This window comes from Tetranychus urticae, chromosome 3, assembly GCF_039701765.1.
Source record: "Tetranychus urticae isolate SD_2017Ah chromosome 3, NJAU_TeUrti_SD_1.0, whole genome shotgun sequence".
In the NCBI taxonomy this organism is placed as follows: domain Eukaryota; kingdom Metazoa; phylum Arthropoda; class Arachnida; order Trombidiformes; family Tetranychidae; genus Tetranychus; species Tetranychus urticae.
Genome location: NC_142960.1, coordinates 21,453,980 through 21,467,337, shown reverse-complemented (window position 1 = coordinate 21,467,337; position 13,358 = coordinate 21,453,980). Strand labels below are relative to the sequence as shown.

Here is a 13,358-nt window from a genome sequence, read left to right as displayed (position 1 = left end):
CCGTCCATGGTTTGTGGCCTTTGGTTGCGAACTTCATGACTGTCCAATCAACCCTCAATCGGCTCATAATCTTATGCCTCATTTACTATGCATCTCAATAATTGTAAATCTCAATGAATTATCAAGCTTATATTTTTATCTTGAAAAAATAATTTCATTCTCAAATTTCTTACACCTAATCGGATCACCATCTAACCCTGTGTTTTAGTTTGTTTTTATTTTTGACCCTCTTTATCTGATTACAGATTTTACTTATTTAATTGCTAACAGTTGATTTACCCATAATTTGATAGAATCTCGGTAAATTCAAAGTCGATTATTCAATCGTTTGCAACTATTATGATGGATGAAAGGGGAAATCTAATTTATTGCGAAAATCTGGTTAATCGAAATGCTACCAAATTATGGTTATCACTGTCATTACAATTAAAGTTTAACTGTTTCTCATTTCAATGGAAACATCTTTCTATTTTTGTTTATTATCGTTGATATGTTTGTTATAACATTTTTCATCTTTCCTGTTGTAATCCTTGAAACCTGGCCTTATCCACCATAGGAATTGTTTATGTGATTGGAATCTACATTTTATGTATTTACTTTTCTTGAATAGTGTTGGTTTCCTGTGTTATCGGCTAATTGCGGATCTTTTCAATTATATTTGGTGTTAATTGCTTTTAACGTTGTTATTCAGGTTTCCTTTTCCACCTTTTATGTATAACAAAGAGAGAAACAAAGTAAAACAATGCCTGAGCAACCATATGATGTTCATCCGAAGTATAACAATAACATTAAACTTTCTTACCTCAACCGTTGGCAATTTTGACTCCAATTTTTATCGAAATTAACCCAATTTAGATGAAAATCTACTGATTTGATCAACCAAATTGTTTCTAGAAGATGAAATGAGGTTAAAAAATTAGGTTAATAAGGTCTTTGGCCAGGCAAATGTAGAGTACAACCAGCGAATGAATTTACTCTGACGGTTTAGCCAAACACTGAGGCATTGGAGGGAATAAACAAAGGTATAAAATAATGTCACACTTAACCACTTGAAGAAACTGTTATCAACTGATGATTACAGGTGTCGCTGGTTGGATCATGTGATTAAACTAATTGCGAATGATGTTGATCGTAATCTTTTGGCGAACTAATGTTTCAGGCAAAATAGAAGTCTCATTGAACAAAAGCAAAACAAAGAAGAAAACCTTTTAATCTCTTCTTTTTTTACATTATTCATCTCCTAATGTATCTTTTATGAAACCAAACAATTTATCTTTAAATTAGACAATTAAATTTTACTTACATTCCAAGTGCTATTAAAATATCACCATTTAACGTCTTTTCCCAGTGTCCATGGTAAATGTGTTTAACCAGTAAACCTAGACTGTGACAACTATTCAACATCAAGTCATATTTAATTATAAACTGTGATTCACGGCAATCAACCTTATGGTGGATAATTTTAATCCCAATCAACGTTCTGGTGTTGATAAAGACACGAACATCTTTTGGTAAACCAAATTTCAGGTAAGAGTTCAATAGTCATTGTAATTTGCTCAGCAAACATTTGTTTACATTTCAACTTCTGGTTCACTTTACTCTCTGGTAAAACTGTTATTTTGACTGATTTGTCATGATTAGTCAGATCTGATTAGTAATGAAACTGAAGACAGGTTAATCATGAAAAATACCATCATTAGTAAATTACAAAATGGCCTTTGATTTTTACTAATTACAACAGTGAATGTTGAAATGTTGCAAAATATTAACACTTGTTTTAATAACATTGGGTTTTATAACCAACTTTTCATCATCATTTAACAATAATTATCAATTAATTCATACATTAATAGACTCTTTTAATCAATCAATTTGTTGTTATTGTTGATCAGTTAGTTTGTATTGATTGAAATATGAGAAAGTTTGTTTCAGTGGTAATTTGAAATACAAATTATCCATTACCTGTTACCATCTTAATCGTTCACAATGCAAAGTAACTGCATTTCAAACAGATATAAAAAGGTTCATGATTACATATCAATGTTACTCAATAGATTATACAATAATGAATAAACCTGAAACAATGAAAGGGTTAGACAAATCTCTACAATTATCCGAAAGATTGGGTAAACCAGAAAATAAAAACCAAAGCCAACTGAATGGGTAAAAAACCTAAATCTCTAGGCTTGACTTTTCATTTACCCAAAAAGCTAATACAGTTAACATAGCTAATTATAATAAATTTAAAGCACTTTTCTTAGCCAATTATCGTCAATTTAACGCCCCTGACTAAATAACAACAATAATTGTTTAAAATTAACGATCAATCACCTCAAAAAATTGATTCGTTACTCTTTGATTACTAACCAACAAGGTAACTAAAAAAAGCAAACTTAACCAAATATTTCCACTGACAATTTAAATATGGTAACCCAAGAAAATTAAATTTCTAGTTGAAATTGACTCAATAATTGATTAAACTTGACGATTACAATTTAAATTGATTATAACCACCAAAGAGTTGAAAAAATTACAAACAAAATCAACTGTTAGCTAAAACAAGCTGTAGGCCTAACAAAAAAACTGGTTTACTAGACACGAAAAGATTGCACCAGAAAACCAGAAATACAATTGTTGGCTAATGTTTAATGATTGGAAATTGAAATCGATCCTTGAATTAAATTTGTTTATCACAATTAAGTAAATTAATGTTTAGCCTGTCCTGATCATCATCATCATTCCTAATAATATAAGGTGTGTTTGAATTTGATGTTTGGCTATTGAAAAATGGTAAAAAAAGTTTAGTATTATAGTGTATATTAAATTGTGTTGATATGCGCTTATGTTTTTTGTTTGTTAATAATAGTTATAATAATCTGTTTATAATTTAGTTGCTGCCTTCAAATTGTTGATGACATAATCAAGTTTCATGGTTAACCAGGAACAAATTGAAAACTAGTTTCTCCATGAAAATACATTTTCTCAATGAGATTTTTCTTGTGTTGCAATTTGTTTCTAACACATTAACTTGATTCACTTAATTTACTTTCTCATTAACAGTTGTTTATCTTCATCAGGATCGCCTATCATCTGAATCAACAACAATTCATGAATCATTCAACTGACCAAATTGATTGAAACACTTCCGATTGTAACATGGTCTCAACCTTCATTAGAGTACAATTGTAATTTATTAATTAACCAAAGGTTAAAGCTCAATCAATCAAGGCTGTTGAATGATCATTAGTTGCTAACCAGAAATATCAGTAAAATCATTATTAGCGGTAAATTTCAAACAATTGAACTTTGTAATTATTTTCAAAATTTAAGTTCATTAAAGGTTTGCAATTTAAATGATTCACTGTCGATTACATTCAATTATGGTTTAATAATCATAAAAATTTGGAGTTATTATCATGGGAAAATTTAATTATCAGGTGAAAATGAAAGGTTGAAATTGAGCTTTTAGCTAAATTGTGTGATTCAACATTGATCGGTATTTAACATTCAACTCTATATATGATTGTCAAATGGTTAAAATGATTAACATAGTTAAGGTCAAAGAATGAGCAAAAATCCTTTTAGGGTTAATTGTTGACCATTTAGTTATTCAATCTTTTGGGTTGATCCAGTTAAGCAAGAGCAAGAAACGTTTGAAGAAGAGCAAGTTAATTATTTCAATTGTTGGGTGTTGATTAAATGTTGACTTGATGGTGATTATGATGAAGATGATGGTAATGATGATAATATTGATTGTACGAAGAAGAGTTACAATTAATACAATTAAATAGGTTGAGTTAATACCTACGCTTACATTGGTTTTAACCCAAGTCTTGGATTTTTTTTGGGAGAAACAATTTCAATTTTTTTTTTCTTTTTCTTCTTCAATTTCCTATTTGTTTACAGCAATTAAACATTGATTATTATGAAACAAACATTGACAATGACAATTGATGATCTGATTTTCATGTAAATCACGATCAACAATTAACAATTATTTTTGATAGTAAACAGTTGATTCAGTTGGAAATCGGGTAAAAAAGACTTTTGTTTATCCCATATTTTACTTTCACTATTTGCTTATTGTACTTCAACTCACGGTTAAATCATCATCATCGTTCATTTGACCCATTTAAATCAACAATCCCAATCATCATCAATTTGGACCTTTAATCATTATTATGATTGACGTAAAGTACATTCACTATTGATCATTACAAATTAATATAATCAATGTTTTTCTTTCCTTACCATTTTGCATATTCGGTTAACTTTCACTTTCACCTTAAAAAACCTTTTAAACATTGAGATTATGATTAACTTTATCAACCATTTTGCTTTCAATCATCTTGCCTTATTATTTATACGATTGCTGTTGTTGTTATTATTATTATTTACTGTGAATATTAATTTCAACCACTTAATAGTTGAAATTTAATCAAGTTCAAGAACAAATTGATGATAAATAATAATAACCATCAACAATAGTATTAAGCCTCCTCCTTGCCATACAAATTGCTTGTTTAACCAAAATTACAATCATCCTTTAAACCATCCTTAATCCGTTTAGCTTTTAACCGTTATTGATTAATGACTGGAAAAGCAATCATAATTGAATTAATCCAATTGTCATTAGCAACCTTTGGGTCAAACATTTGTATCTTTATCCAAATCAAATGAAAATCACTTTTCTTTGTTACCAATTTTTATCAATCAACTTGACTTTCGAGGGATCCTTTGATTCTGATTGCTTTAAAATCTTCATCAGCTTCTCAGTAACTTGGTTACCTCCGGTGAATGGATGAATGATGACGCTCATGGTAAAATCCTTGATTCACATGCCAAAGAAATCTGTCAAACTGTTAAATTAGTTTCAATCAATCGTGAGATCAATCTGTAAGATGAAAAAAAAGGTTAACATTTTGGCTTCAGTTTTTCAAATTTTACTGCTTTAAGGTAACTTACTGATTGTTAGTAAATTGTGGTGATTATGTACCAATGGAACAGCCCTTTGGTTATAACCTTCGAGTTAAATTAGTTATAGTTAATTTAATCAACTCACAGAGAGGTTAACCTGTCAATGTGATACTTTTTTGTCTCAAAAAATAAAACACCAATCTGATGTTCCTCTGAAGATTGGTAAAATTTTTAGTTAAAAAAGTGGTAAAATTAACGATATTTTGTCTCCTTTTTTTACATCATCTTAATCACCATTTTCATCATCTTCATCTCCATTGATCAAAGTGTCTACAATTTTTGGCATCATTTGCTCCAGTTTCTTGGCTTAACCAGTTTTTTGTTTTAGTCTTTTGGTTCTGGTGTTAAATTGATATTAATCTTGAAGATTGTGACAAACCAGAAATCCTTAAACTTGAACAGTTTCAATGTTGATTTGAAAACAGTTGACAATCAGGAGTTGAGTTATTCCAAGTAAAATGAAGCAATTTTGGGTTTCTTTTCAAGTGATAACCAAGGACTGATGTTTTAGCTTAAATTAGCCTGTTGATGTTGTTATTAATAATACCTTTTGGGTTGCAGCAGATATCAGCTCATGAGTTACTTTGTTTTAATGCGTTCACTTAATAAGTAACAGTAAATAAACTTGATTATAATATCTTGAGTTTGATACTTTGTAATAAAATGGGCAACTTGTTTCCTTGTCATCCATTAATCAACCAAAAAATGAACAATAATACAAAAAATTTTGACGTTAAAATTGTTACAAGAATGGTGTTTCCCGGTTTTTTTTGTTGCATTTTGTTGAGATGAACTCATCTACTTTCATCAATGGATCAATGTTCATCTTCCTAAAGATGAACAGTTTAGTCTTTCTGGTTAATCACTTGTTCCCTGTGATTATTATTATATTTAATTGCGATCACTTTTGAAGCTGGTAGTTGATGTTTTGAAATCTTGGACGTTCATATTGTAATGATACGCCTAATATCCTTTACTGACCTACACTTTTACTTTTGCATTAATTGTTCACAGCATTAATTTTTGTTAATGATGATAATAATGATAATAATGGTGGTGATGATGATGATGATACTCCGACGCTTAAATATTCACAATTGTAATAATTGTTGAATAGGGAGAACATTAGTTGGACTGAATTTAAATTGTGAATTAAAATTGTACTCATGTAGGTGTTGACTAAATAACTCCTTAAGTTAGCCTACACAGAGTTGGTGTTTCAAGTTAAATGTTGGCCACCAAATTAGCCTCACAATAGATTAATATTTTAAATTTCATCGAAACATTACATGCACAATTTTCAACAATTTACAGAATGATAAACATTTACTTAAAATCACAATTAACATCAAAAAGTAAACAGTTGGTCATCTATGGAGACTTAATAAAATCACAGATTTAGGTAATGGATACCGATAGATACTTTTGCATAAGATTGGACTTAAAGAATTGATACAATCAATTAATCGATTATTGAATGATAAATTATGACAACAAAAAATTTTACTTGAAATGTATTTTTAGCTTTTGTAATAATCAAAAACAAGGTTAATGAATTGATTAATTGTGAAACTAGTACTTCAAAGATTTGTTAATTATAATTCAGTGCTGATGATGCTATTTCTGATTTCATGTCATTCTGTTCAATTGGTTGATCTTTACCTTTTCAAGATATCCCATAACAAGTTATCATCATGTTTGTTATTAATCACCATCGGTAGCATCATTACCAGGATGACGACAGTTCAACAGTAGTTATTACTAGATTAGTTGATTAGGTGATTACAGAGTTGAAAGTGTAAATTGAATACAAGTAAGCAACCAAAAATAAAAACTGACTTCACAGTATGTTGAACTGCAATTGCTTTGTGATATGTTTGCCTCATAATACAATAAACTGTATAAGAGGATCAACAACATTTGATCCATAAAATGACGAAATCAATATTTTTGAATGAAAAATAAAAACATCAGATGATTAATAATATTGAATTAGGCCAGAAACAGTCTTCATTACGTTGAACCTGTGAATATTATTCAATTATATTATGATAACCAGGTATGAGTACTGAATCTCTTAGAAAGGAAAGGAAATGTCGATTAAGGAAATGATAAGTATTAATAGTAGTAAAGGATTTTTCCAGCCTTTAAATTTTCTGAACAAATCTCATGATAACTGCAAAAATACTGACTTTATGCTTCACATCTGACTTTAGGTGTAAATTAGTGAAACCAGAATCTACCAGAACAGACTATCTATCCTTAAGACAATAACAGCTGTGCGAAAACAACCAACAATTGCGATTTGCGACAAAAAATAAACAATGTTGATTTAAACGGTATATTCCCAGTTCAGGATAACACTTATGGATGAAAGACGCTTAAGTCGATGTTTATAAAGATTTTTATTGGAGTCTATTGGATCAGGATATTTTCAGCTTCAGTTTGTTCATTTGATCAGCATTTATATTTAATTTACCACTTTGATAACGTTAATGTTAACATTTGATAGACCAGAATTAATTAATCCCTCATAATTCCTGTTGAGTTTGATGACAAATCATTGATTTAGTTGAAGATCGAGCCAAGTTATCACATCGTGTGGTTCGGATGATACAATTGCTGTTTACTTTCTATTTCTTTCGACTTTCACACATAGGAGTAACCGTGAAATGGTAATGAAACCAATTTAAACCTCTTTTCGTCCACGAGAAGAAAATTAGTATTTATCGAATAATTCAAAGTCCAAAATTGATTTAAAGATAAAAAGAGTTAATGTTTACAATTTGAATGAAATATGAATATGAGGCATGCACTAGACACCCATAGTTAGCCATATCAAGTCAGTCAGTCAGTCAAAGCAGGTTTGTTCTGGCTAAGCAGCTGAGTCGATTCGAGTCACTCATTCAGTCGTATGACTCTGACTTATTCAAATGAAATATTTTCAATTTTCAAGTTTAGTTATAACTTAAAATGAACCATAACAGAAGATTGTACGGCAAAAAGGCGATCAAACATGATGAGGAAATATGTCTATGAATTTCGTGGTTAGTCAGATTAATCAGTTAAACCTTATATTAGATAATACAAAAAACTATTGAATTTCAGAGCTAAAAAATAGTGAAATCACTTCATTTTTGTAGTAACATGAAAGGTGTTCATAAGTTTTAAACCAAATATGAGCATTAATTGTGTATTGTCAACTGTGTTAGTAAACTTTCTGCCATTGCTTACTCATTCTGGAAAAAGGCTTCAATTTTCCCCAGAAAAGCTCCAAAAGATGTTATTCAGACATTAAAATAATCCTTTTGCTATTGAATTTTGTTTATTTTCATTGTCTACGGTAATATTAACAATTAATTGCTGGCTAGCCATCTATGTTTAGTCTGGTTTAAAGTCCACTTCAAGCTGATTAATTTCAAATATAATTATGGATAATGTATGATGATTTCAATAAAAGATTTCCATAAACTGTGATTTATATGAATTCATTATTAGTTTAATAAAAAGCTCCTAAATCAAATCATTTTAAGACCATTTTTCAAAGTCCATTTCTATTTCCAGAGTTGATGCTTTGGAAATAGTTTCTATCCCATTCTAGACTTCTTACAATGTTAGTGCTGATTCATTTCAATTGTACTCACCATGGACTTGTTGAATGAAATTCAATAGTCACATGTTACATTAATTGGTGAAAAATCAGCTTTAAAGTTTATTAGACTCATCACTATCTGAAGTCACCAATGTAACTTTTATCACAATATTCAATCAAATATTTTAAATTTTAAATCATTTTTTTAAAAATGTTATTAACATTAAATTTAACATGTTAATAGACTTGATTGAACCTTTTCATGGTATTCTGATGATAAAACCTCAACAGTTCGACTCTAACCTTTCGCTTATCAAATTGTGAAAAAATGAAATCAATATTCTGGTTAATTTGCATAAATTAATGGTTAACCATCAATTGAACCAGAAACCAATATCTTATCAAATCAAACACCTTTTAATTACGAGATTATTGAGTAACTGTGATTAGTAAACACGTACTGTTGAAGGTAGAGCTGCACGGATTATATAAACTTACATAATTAAACTGAGAACAATGAAACCCAGGATTGGAAACGATAAGATATTTTTATAAACGCAAAGTATGCAAATCAAAGATCAATAAAATTGAAGGCCAATAAATGGTCTAAGGTCATATTGAGTGGTTAGCCATACATGTTAATCAGTTGGACAATTAGCAGAAGAGAAACTGAAACTGAAACAAATATAAATTTAGTTTAACGCCAATTTAAAATTAAGCCACAAGAGTTAATGGTAATAACGAGCATTATAATAATGAAAGAAATTGTTCCCTGTGAAGTGATTGAATAATCATGAAATTAAAATGAAAAGATAACCAAATTTCCTTTTTGACAAGTTAACCATGATTTTATCTTTCATTCCAACTGATTGATCCTACTTTTTTTCCACTATCTTTGAGTCAGATTCTTTGCCAGCCATGATAACCGCTCAGTAACCTTGATTAAATGTAAATTTTTTGCTTCTCTCCATACGAACAGGTAGAATAGCAGGAGAAGATTCAGCGATGAGAAGAAGAAAAAATGTTTACATTAAAGTACATGATGCACTTGATTAGTGGAAACAACAAATCTGAAAGAAAAATGAAAAAAGAATCAAAAATTAGTATTGGACAGAAAAGGAAAAGCAAATTTTGTATCAACTTGTTGGAAGGGTTTAGTAAGGCCTTTCAATGGTCAAAGTGAATCAATTGAAGCACAAACAAATTGTGATTTGGATAGTAAAAGTTGCCGCATAATTTGTTCATTGATTTAGTACAAAGAGAGGTTCAGAGGAGGTACGATTGGGCGTTAAAAAGGGTTTTCTTATCCTATTTTTAGTGAGACTGGCGCATAATCATTTTAGGCGTTGATGAAAACTCTCCAAAAAACCTCGTTGTATGCGTTTTTTTTGTTATTAGTTTGAAAGTAGTCAGTGAGTGTTGATTGTTTTTCACTGAAGTTTTATATTACACTTGTACTTGAGTTGTACAAGTTTAAAGGGAAAGTAAGAAATTTTGCATTTAGTGTCTCTTTGGAAACCAAAGTGAAATGATGAAACTATTGCTATTTATTAATTAGTGCCAATTGTTTATGGATCAATTGATGATAATTGTTTCTTCAGATGGCTGAAGTAAGTGGTGGTTAATTGTTATCTGTTAATCTGTTTAAAATACAATTCACAGATTGTGAACCAAAAAAGAGTTTCAATCAACACTTACAGAAAACTTTCCATCTTTAAACTTGTATTCAACTACTTAATTTGGGTTGTGTTTTGTGTTTTGTGCCTCGGATAAGTACAATTTGATAAAACTGGAATAATCCAAGGTTCGAACTTTGACTTTTCTCTTTTGTTTTGTAATTTGACTCAACTTGGAATCCAAATTTTTCAAGTTCATGGTTATACACTCTCCTCCCCTGTGTTATCTGCAATTGAAATAATAATGAAAATTGTTGCTTCATTGCAATGAAATTATCTGCTGTAAAGTGAATGAGAATCCTATTGATGTTTGTTTCTCTTGAGTAAATATTGACTAATTTCCATGTTTAATCTTATTTCTTTTTGTATTTCCAACAGAAAATGATTCAAAACGATATTTTGGATTCCTCGGAAATCAGCAAAATGAATACACCAGCTTTAGAAAGGTTGTTTATAGAAATGTCAAACGCATCCTCTATAGTCAACACCTATGGATACGACATGTCCAATGGAGGTGTTACGAATCTTGATTTAAATAGCACCAATCAAATGTCAAATGGCACTAGTAATGGTAATTCAAGAGTCAACTGTTCATATGGAAACTTGAATTCGTTAAGTTATCCTAATCATGAAACAACCAGTGATAATATTCAACAGCAAATCAATTCAACATCTCATACCAATGTTAATCAACACATGACCAATTCTGTGTTCCACAATGATTCCATGTTGGCTGAATCACTACCCGGAAATATTCACAGGTCATCACGAGTATCATCAGAATATACCAACAATAGTAATATCAATAATAGTCACAATAGCAACAATAGCAGCAACAATCAGTTAAATGGTAACACTGATTTATCAAATGGAGTTTACCAAGTGCCAGACCATTTAAACAGCCATTCATTAGCTCAACCAATTGCCAGTAATACGCCAATACCAATGACATCCTCACCGATAACCTTAACAACCCTATCCTCGGCGTCAGCACCGATAGTTTCCAATGTTGGTTTAATGCAGCAACAAGTAAATATCAAACATGAGCCAGACTCGATCAACAGTTCAAATTGCAGTTCAAATGGTAGTCTGAAAAATATGTCCCGATCACAGCCCCAACCACCGCCAAGTTTAATCATTTCACCGCCAGTTTCACCAATTGACATGGAGGAACAAGAGAAAGTTAAATTGGAACGAAAGAGACAGCGGAATCGAATAGCAGCATCCAAATGTCGTAAAAGGAAACTGGAAAAGATCCATTTATTAGAGAAAAGAGTTAATGAACTGAAAGATGAGAATGAACAATTAAGCACCAAAGTAAATAAATTACGTGATCATGTTTGTAGTCTCAAGCGAGAGGTAATCCAACACATCAACAGTGGCTGTCCCATTGCATCACCTGATCATCCAATATAATCTCTTCCATTTTTTAATGGACACCTGTTTTTAGCTAAAGGAACAGAAAAAGGCCATCAATGTACCGTAAATAATTTAGCTGCACCAAGCTAACGAGTTTGTTCAGTAAAACAGTTTATCATGAAACAAGCCAATATACAGTTTTAAGGGAACACTGTTAATCAATCTACTTATCACTGATGGGAAAAAAATCTCTAACCATAGTTAAATTCAAGTTAATTTTTTGTTATGTTGCGTTTTGATTTGATGATCTATAGCAATACGAATACATAAACACACAAAATCTCATGCTTTCTCTCTCAGCTGTTACCCAAATGTCTCAAACCCAAACCAACTCTAAATTGTATATTGGATTTATTCTTGGATTATATATACATACCTGAAGATATATAAATTCATAGAGAAAATCACTTTTATATAAAAACATCACAATTGATTAATTATAAAACAAAGTAATCAAATTTTGCAATCTCCATGTTATTATTACATCATGTTGTTATCGTTGTCTCTCACTCTTTTGTTGTCTCGCCTCTTGAAAATCTTGTACAATATAACTTTATCCGGGTCATCCTTTCTTTTTAATGTAATAACCTTTAACCTATTGAAAAAAGAAATGAAAGAACTAAAGATTAAATTTACTAATAACAATCAATTTATTAAATAACCTCTTGATCAAAAAAGAGATACAAACATTGTGATTCACTCAAAGAGCCTTAATCCATTGCTCGTGAAGGTTAAAACGATTGGATGAGCAATTCAAAGGAATTACGATTACTGATAGGAAAAACGAGATAAACTTACTTTTAACTGTTAAATTCATGAATTGATCAGAATGCAGATTTTATAACGCGTCTATCGAGATATAAAAAGCAATAATAATTATAATAACTGAACCAACAAGAATGAAGATCAAAAGGTGCCATTCATGGTGATGCCAATGGAGATTAGATTTCAATTTCACACATATTTTGATCACCCTTCAAGAAAATTTTAAAACGCTTTTATAAATTTTCATTAACCAAATTAAGCTGATAAATTGATTTAGATTTAAATTAGACAATAAAGATAACTAGAAATAAGCAGAGTTACGAGGTTGGTGTAAAATTATCAATTTTGAATTAAAATCGTTTTATTATCAGTAGCGAGAGATCTCTACAGATGGCGTTCGAGTATCACAATTAAATAAATTTTTTACTCAATTGAAAAAATTAATAAATGCGACTTTAATCCTTTCAGTATTAATATACTGTTTACAGTTGATTTGAAATCAAATCTAGTTCCACATTTTGATCATAATCCAAGGAAAGATAAGAGATGAAGTCAGAATAAGGACCAAATTAATTCATTGGATTACGTTATTGTAAAATATTTTCAAATTATTATCATAGGAATGATAATTTGAAGCTTTTGTTAGAAACCTGATTAAATCGGAAGCAAAATTGTAAGCTTTTGTCATTTCCAATGATAATCATTCTCGATAATTACTTGATTACCAAAAAGTAAGGCAAAACAGTCAATCTTTTCAACCTTCTAATATGTTCAAGATAATGATAACTCTGAATGAATTTGAATATTTAAACAATCAATAATATAGTGAAAGCTAATAAAGTGACTAATATTAGTCCATGAAACAGTTAACATTTGATGAGGAAACTCTCAGCCTTTTTAAAATTCATTACCAGATGATGTTTGTTTAT

General features: G+C 30.1%; 1 protein-coding gene and 2 long non-coding RNA genes across 4 annotated transcripts; 1 reads left to right on the top strand and 2 right to left on the bottom strand.

Annotated features, from left to right (window-relative positions):
* Positions 1 to 347: 347 nt before the first annotated feature.
* LOC149093600 (uncharacterized) lies at positions 348 to 985 on the bottom strand. The gene is made up of 2 exons (XR_016199878.1): positions 803 to 985; positions 348 to 746 (listed from the first exon to the last, which is right to left on the bottom strand). It is a non-coding gene; the product is annotated as an uncharacterized LOC149093600 (long non-coding RNA).
* Positions 986 to 1,154: 169 nt separating this feature from the next.
* On the top strand, positions 1,155 to 12,295 carry LOC107364868 (uncharacterized). 2 transcript variants are annotated; one of them, XM_015932314.3, is made up of 2 exons: positions 1,155 to 1,527; positions 10,624 to 12,295. In XM_015932314.3, the coding sequence occupies exon 2, from the start codon at positions 10,627 to 10,629 to the stop codon at positions 11,659 to 11,661; it is 1,035 nt and encodes a 344-aa protein (XP_015787800.1). In that variant the 5' UTR covers positions 1,155 to 1,527; positions 10,624 to 10,626; the 3' UTR covers positions 11,662 to 12,295. The 2 variants fall into 2 exon arrangements, with proteins under 2 accessions (XP_015787800.1, XP_015787799.1); XM_015932313.3 differs by lacking the exon at positions 1,155 to 1,527 and adding an exon at positions 9,973 to 10,373.
* Positions 4,019 to 6,384, bottom strand: LOC107364873 (uncharacterized). The gene is made up of 2 exons (XR_001569283.3): positions 4,966 to 6,384; positions 4,019 to 4,894 (listed from the first exon to the last, which is right to left on the bottom strand). It is a non-coding gene; the product is annotated as an uncharacterized LOC107364873 (long non-coding RNA).
* Positions 12,296 to 13,358: the final 1,063 nt, after the last annotated feature.

What these genes read in the sequence shown, in the direction of transcription:
- LOC107364868 (XM_015932314.3), top strand. Translation starts at nt 10,627, where the DNA reads ATGATTCAAAACGATATTTTGGATTCCTCGGAAATCAGCAAAATGAAT.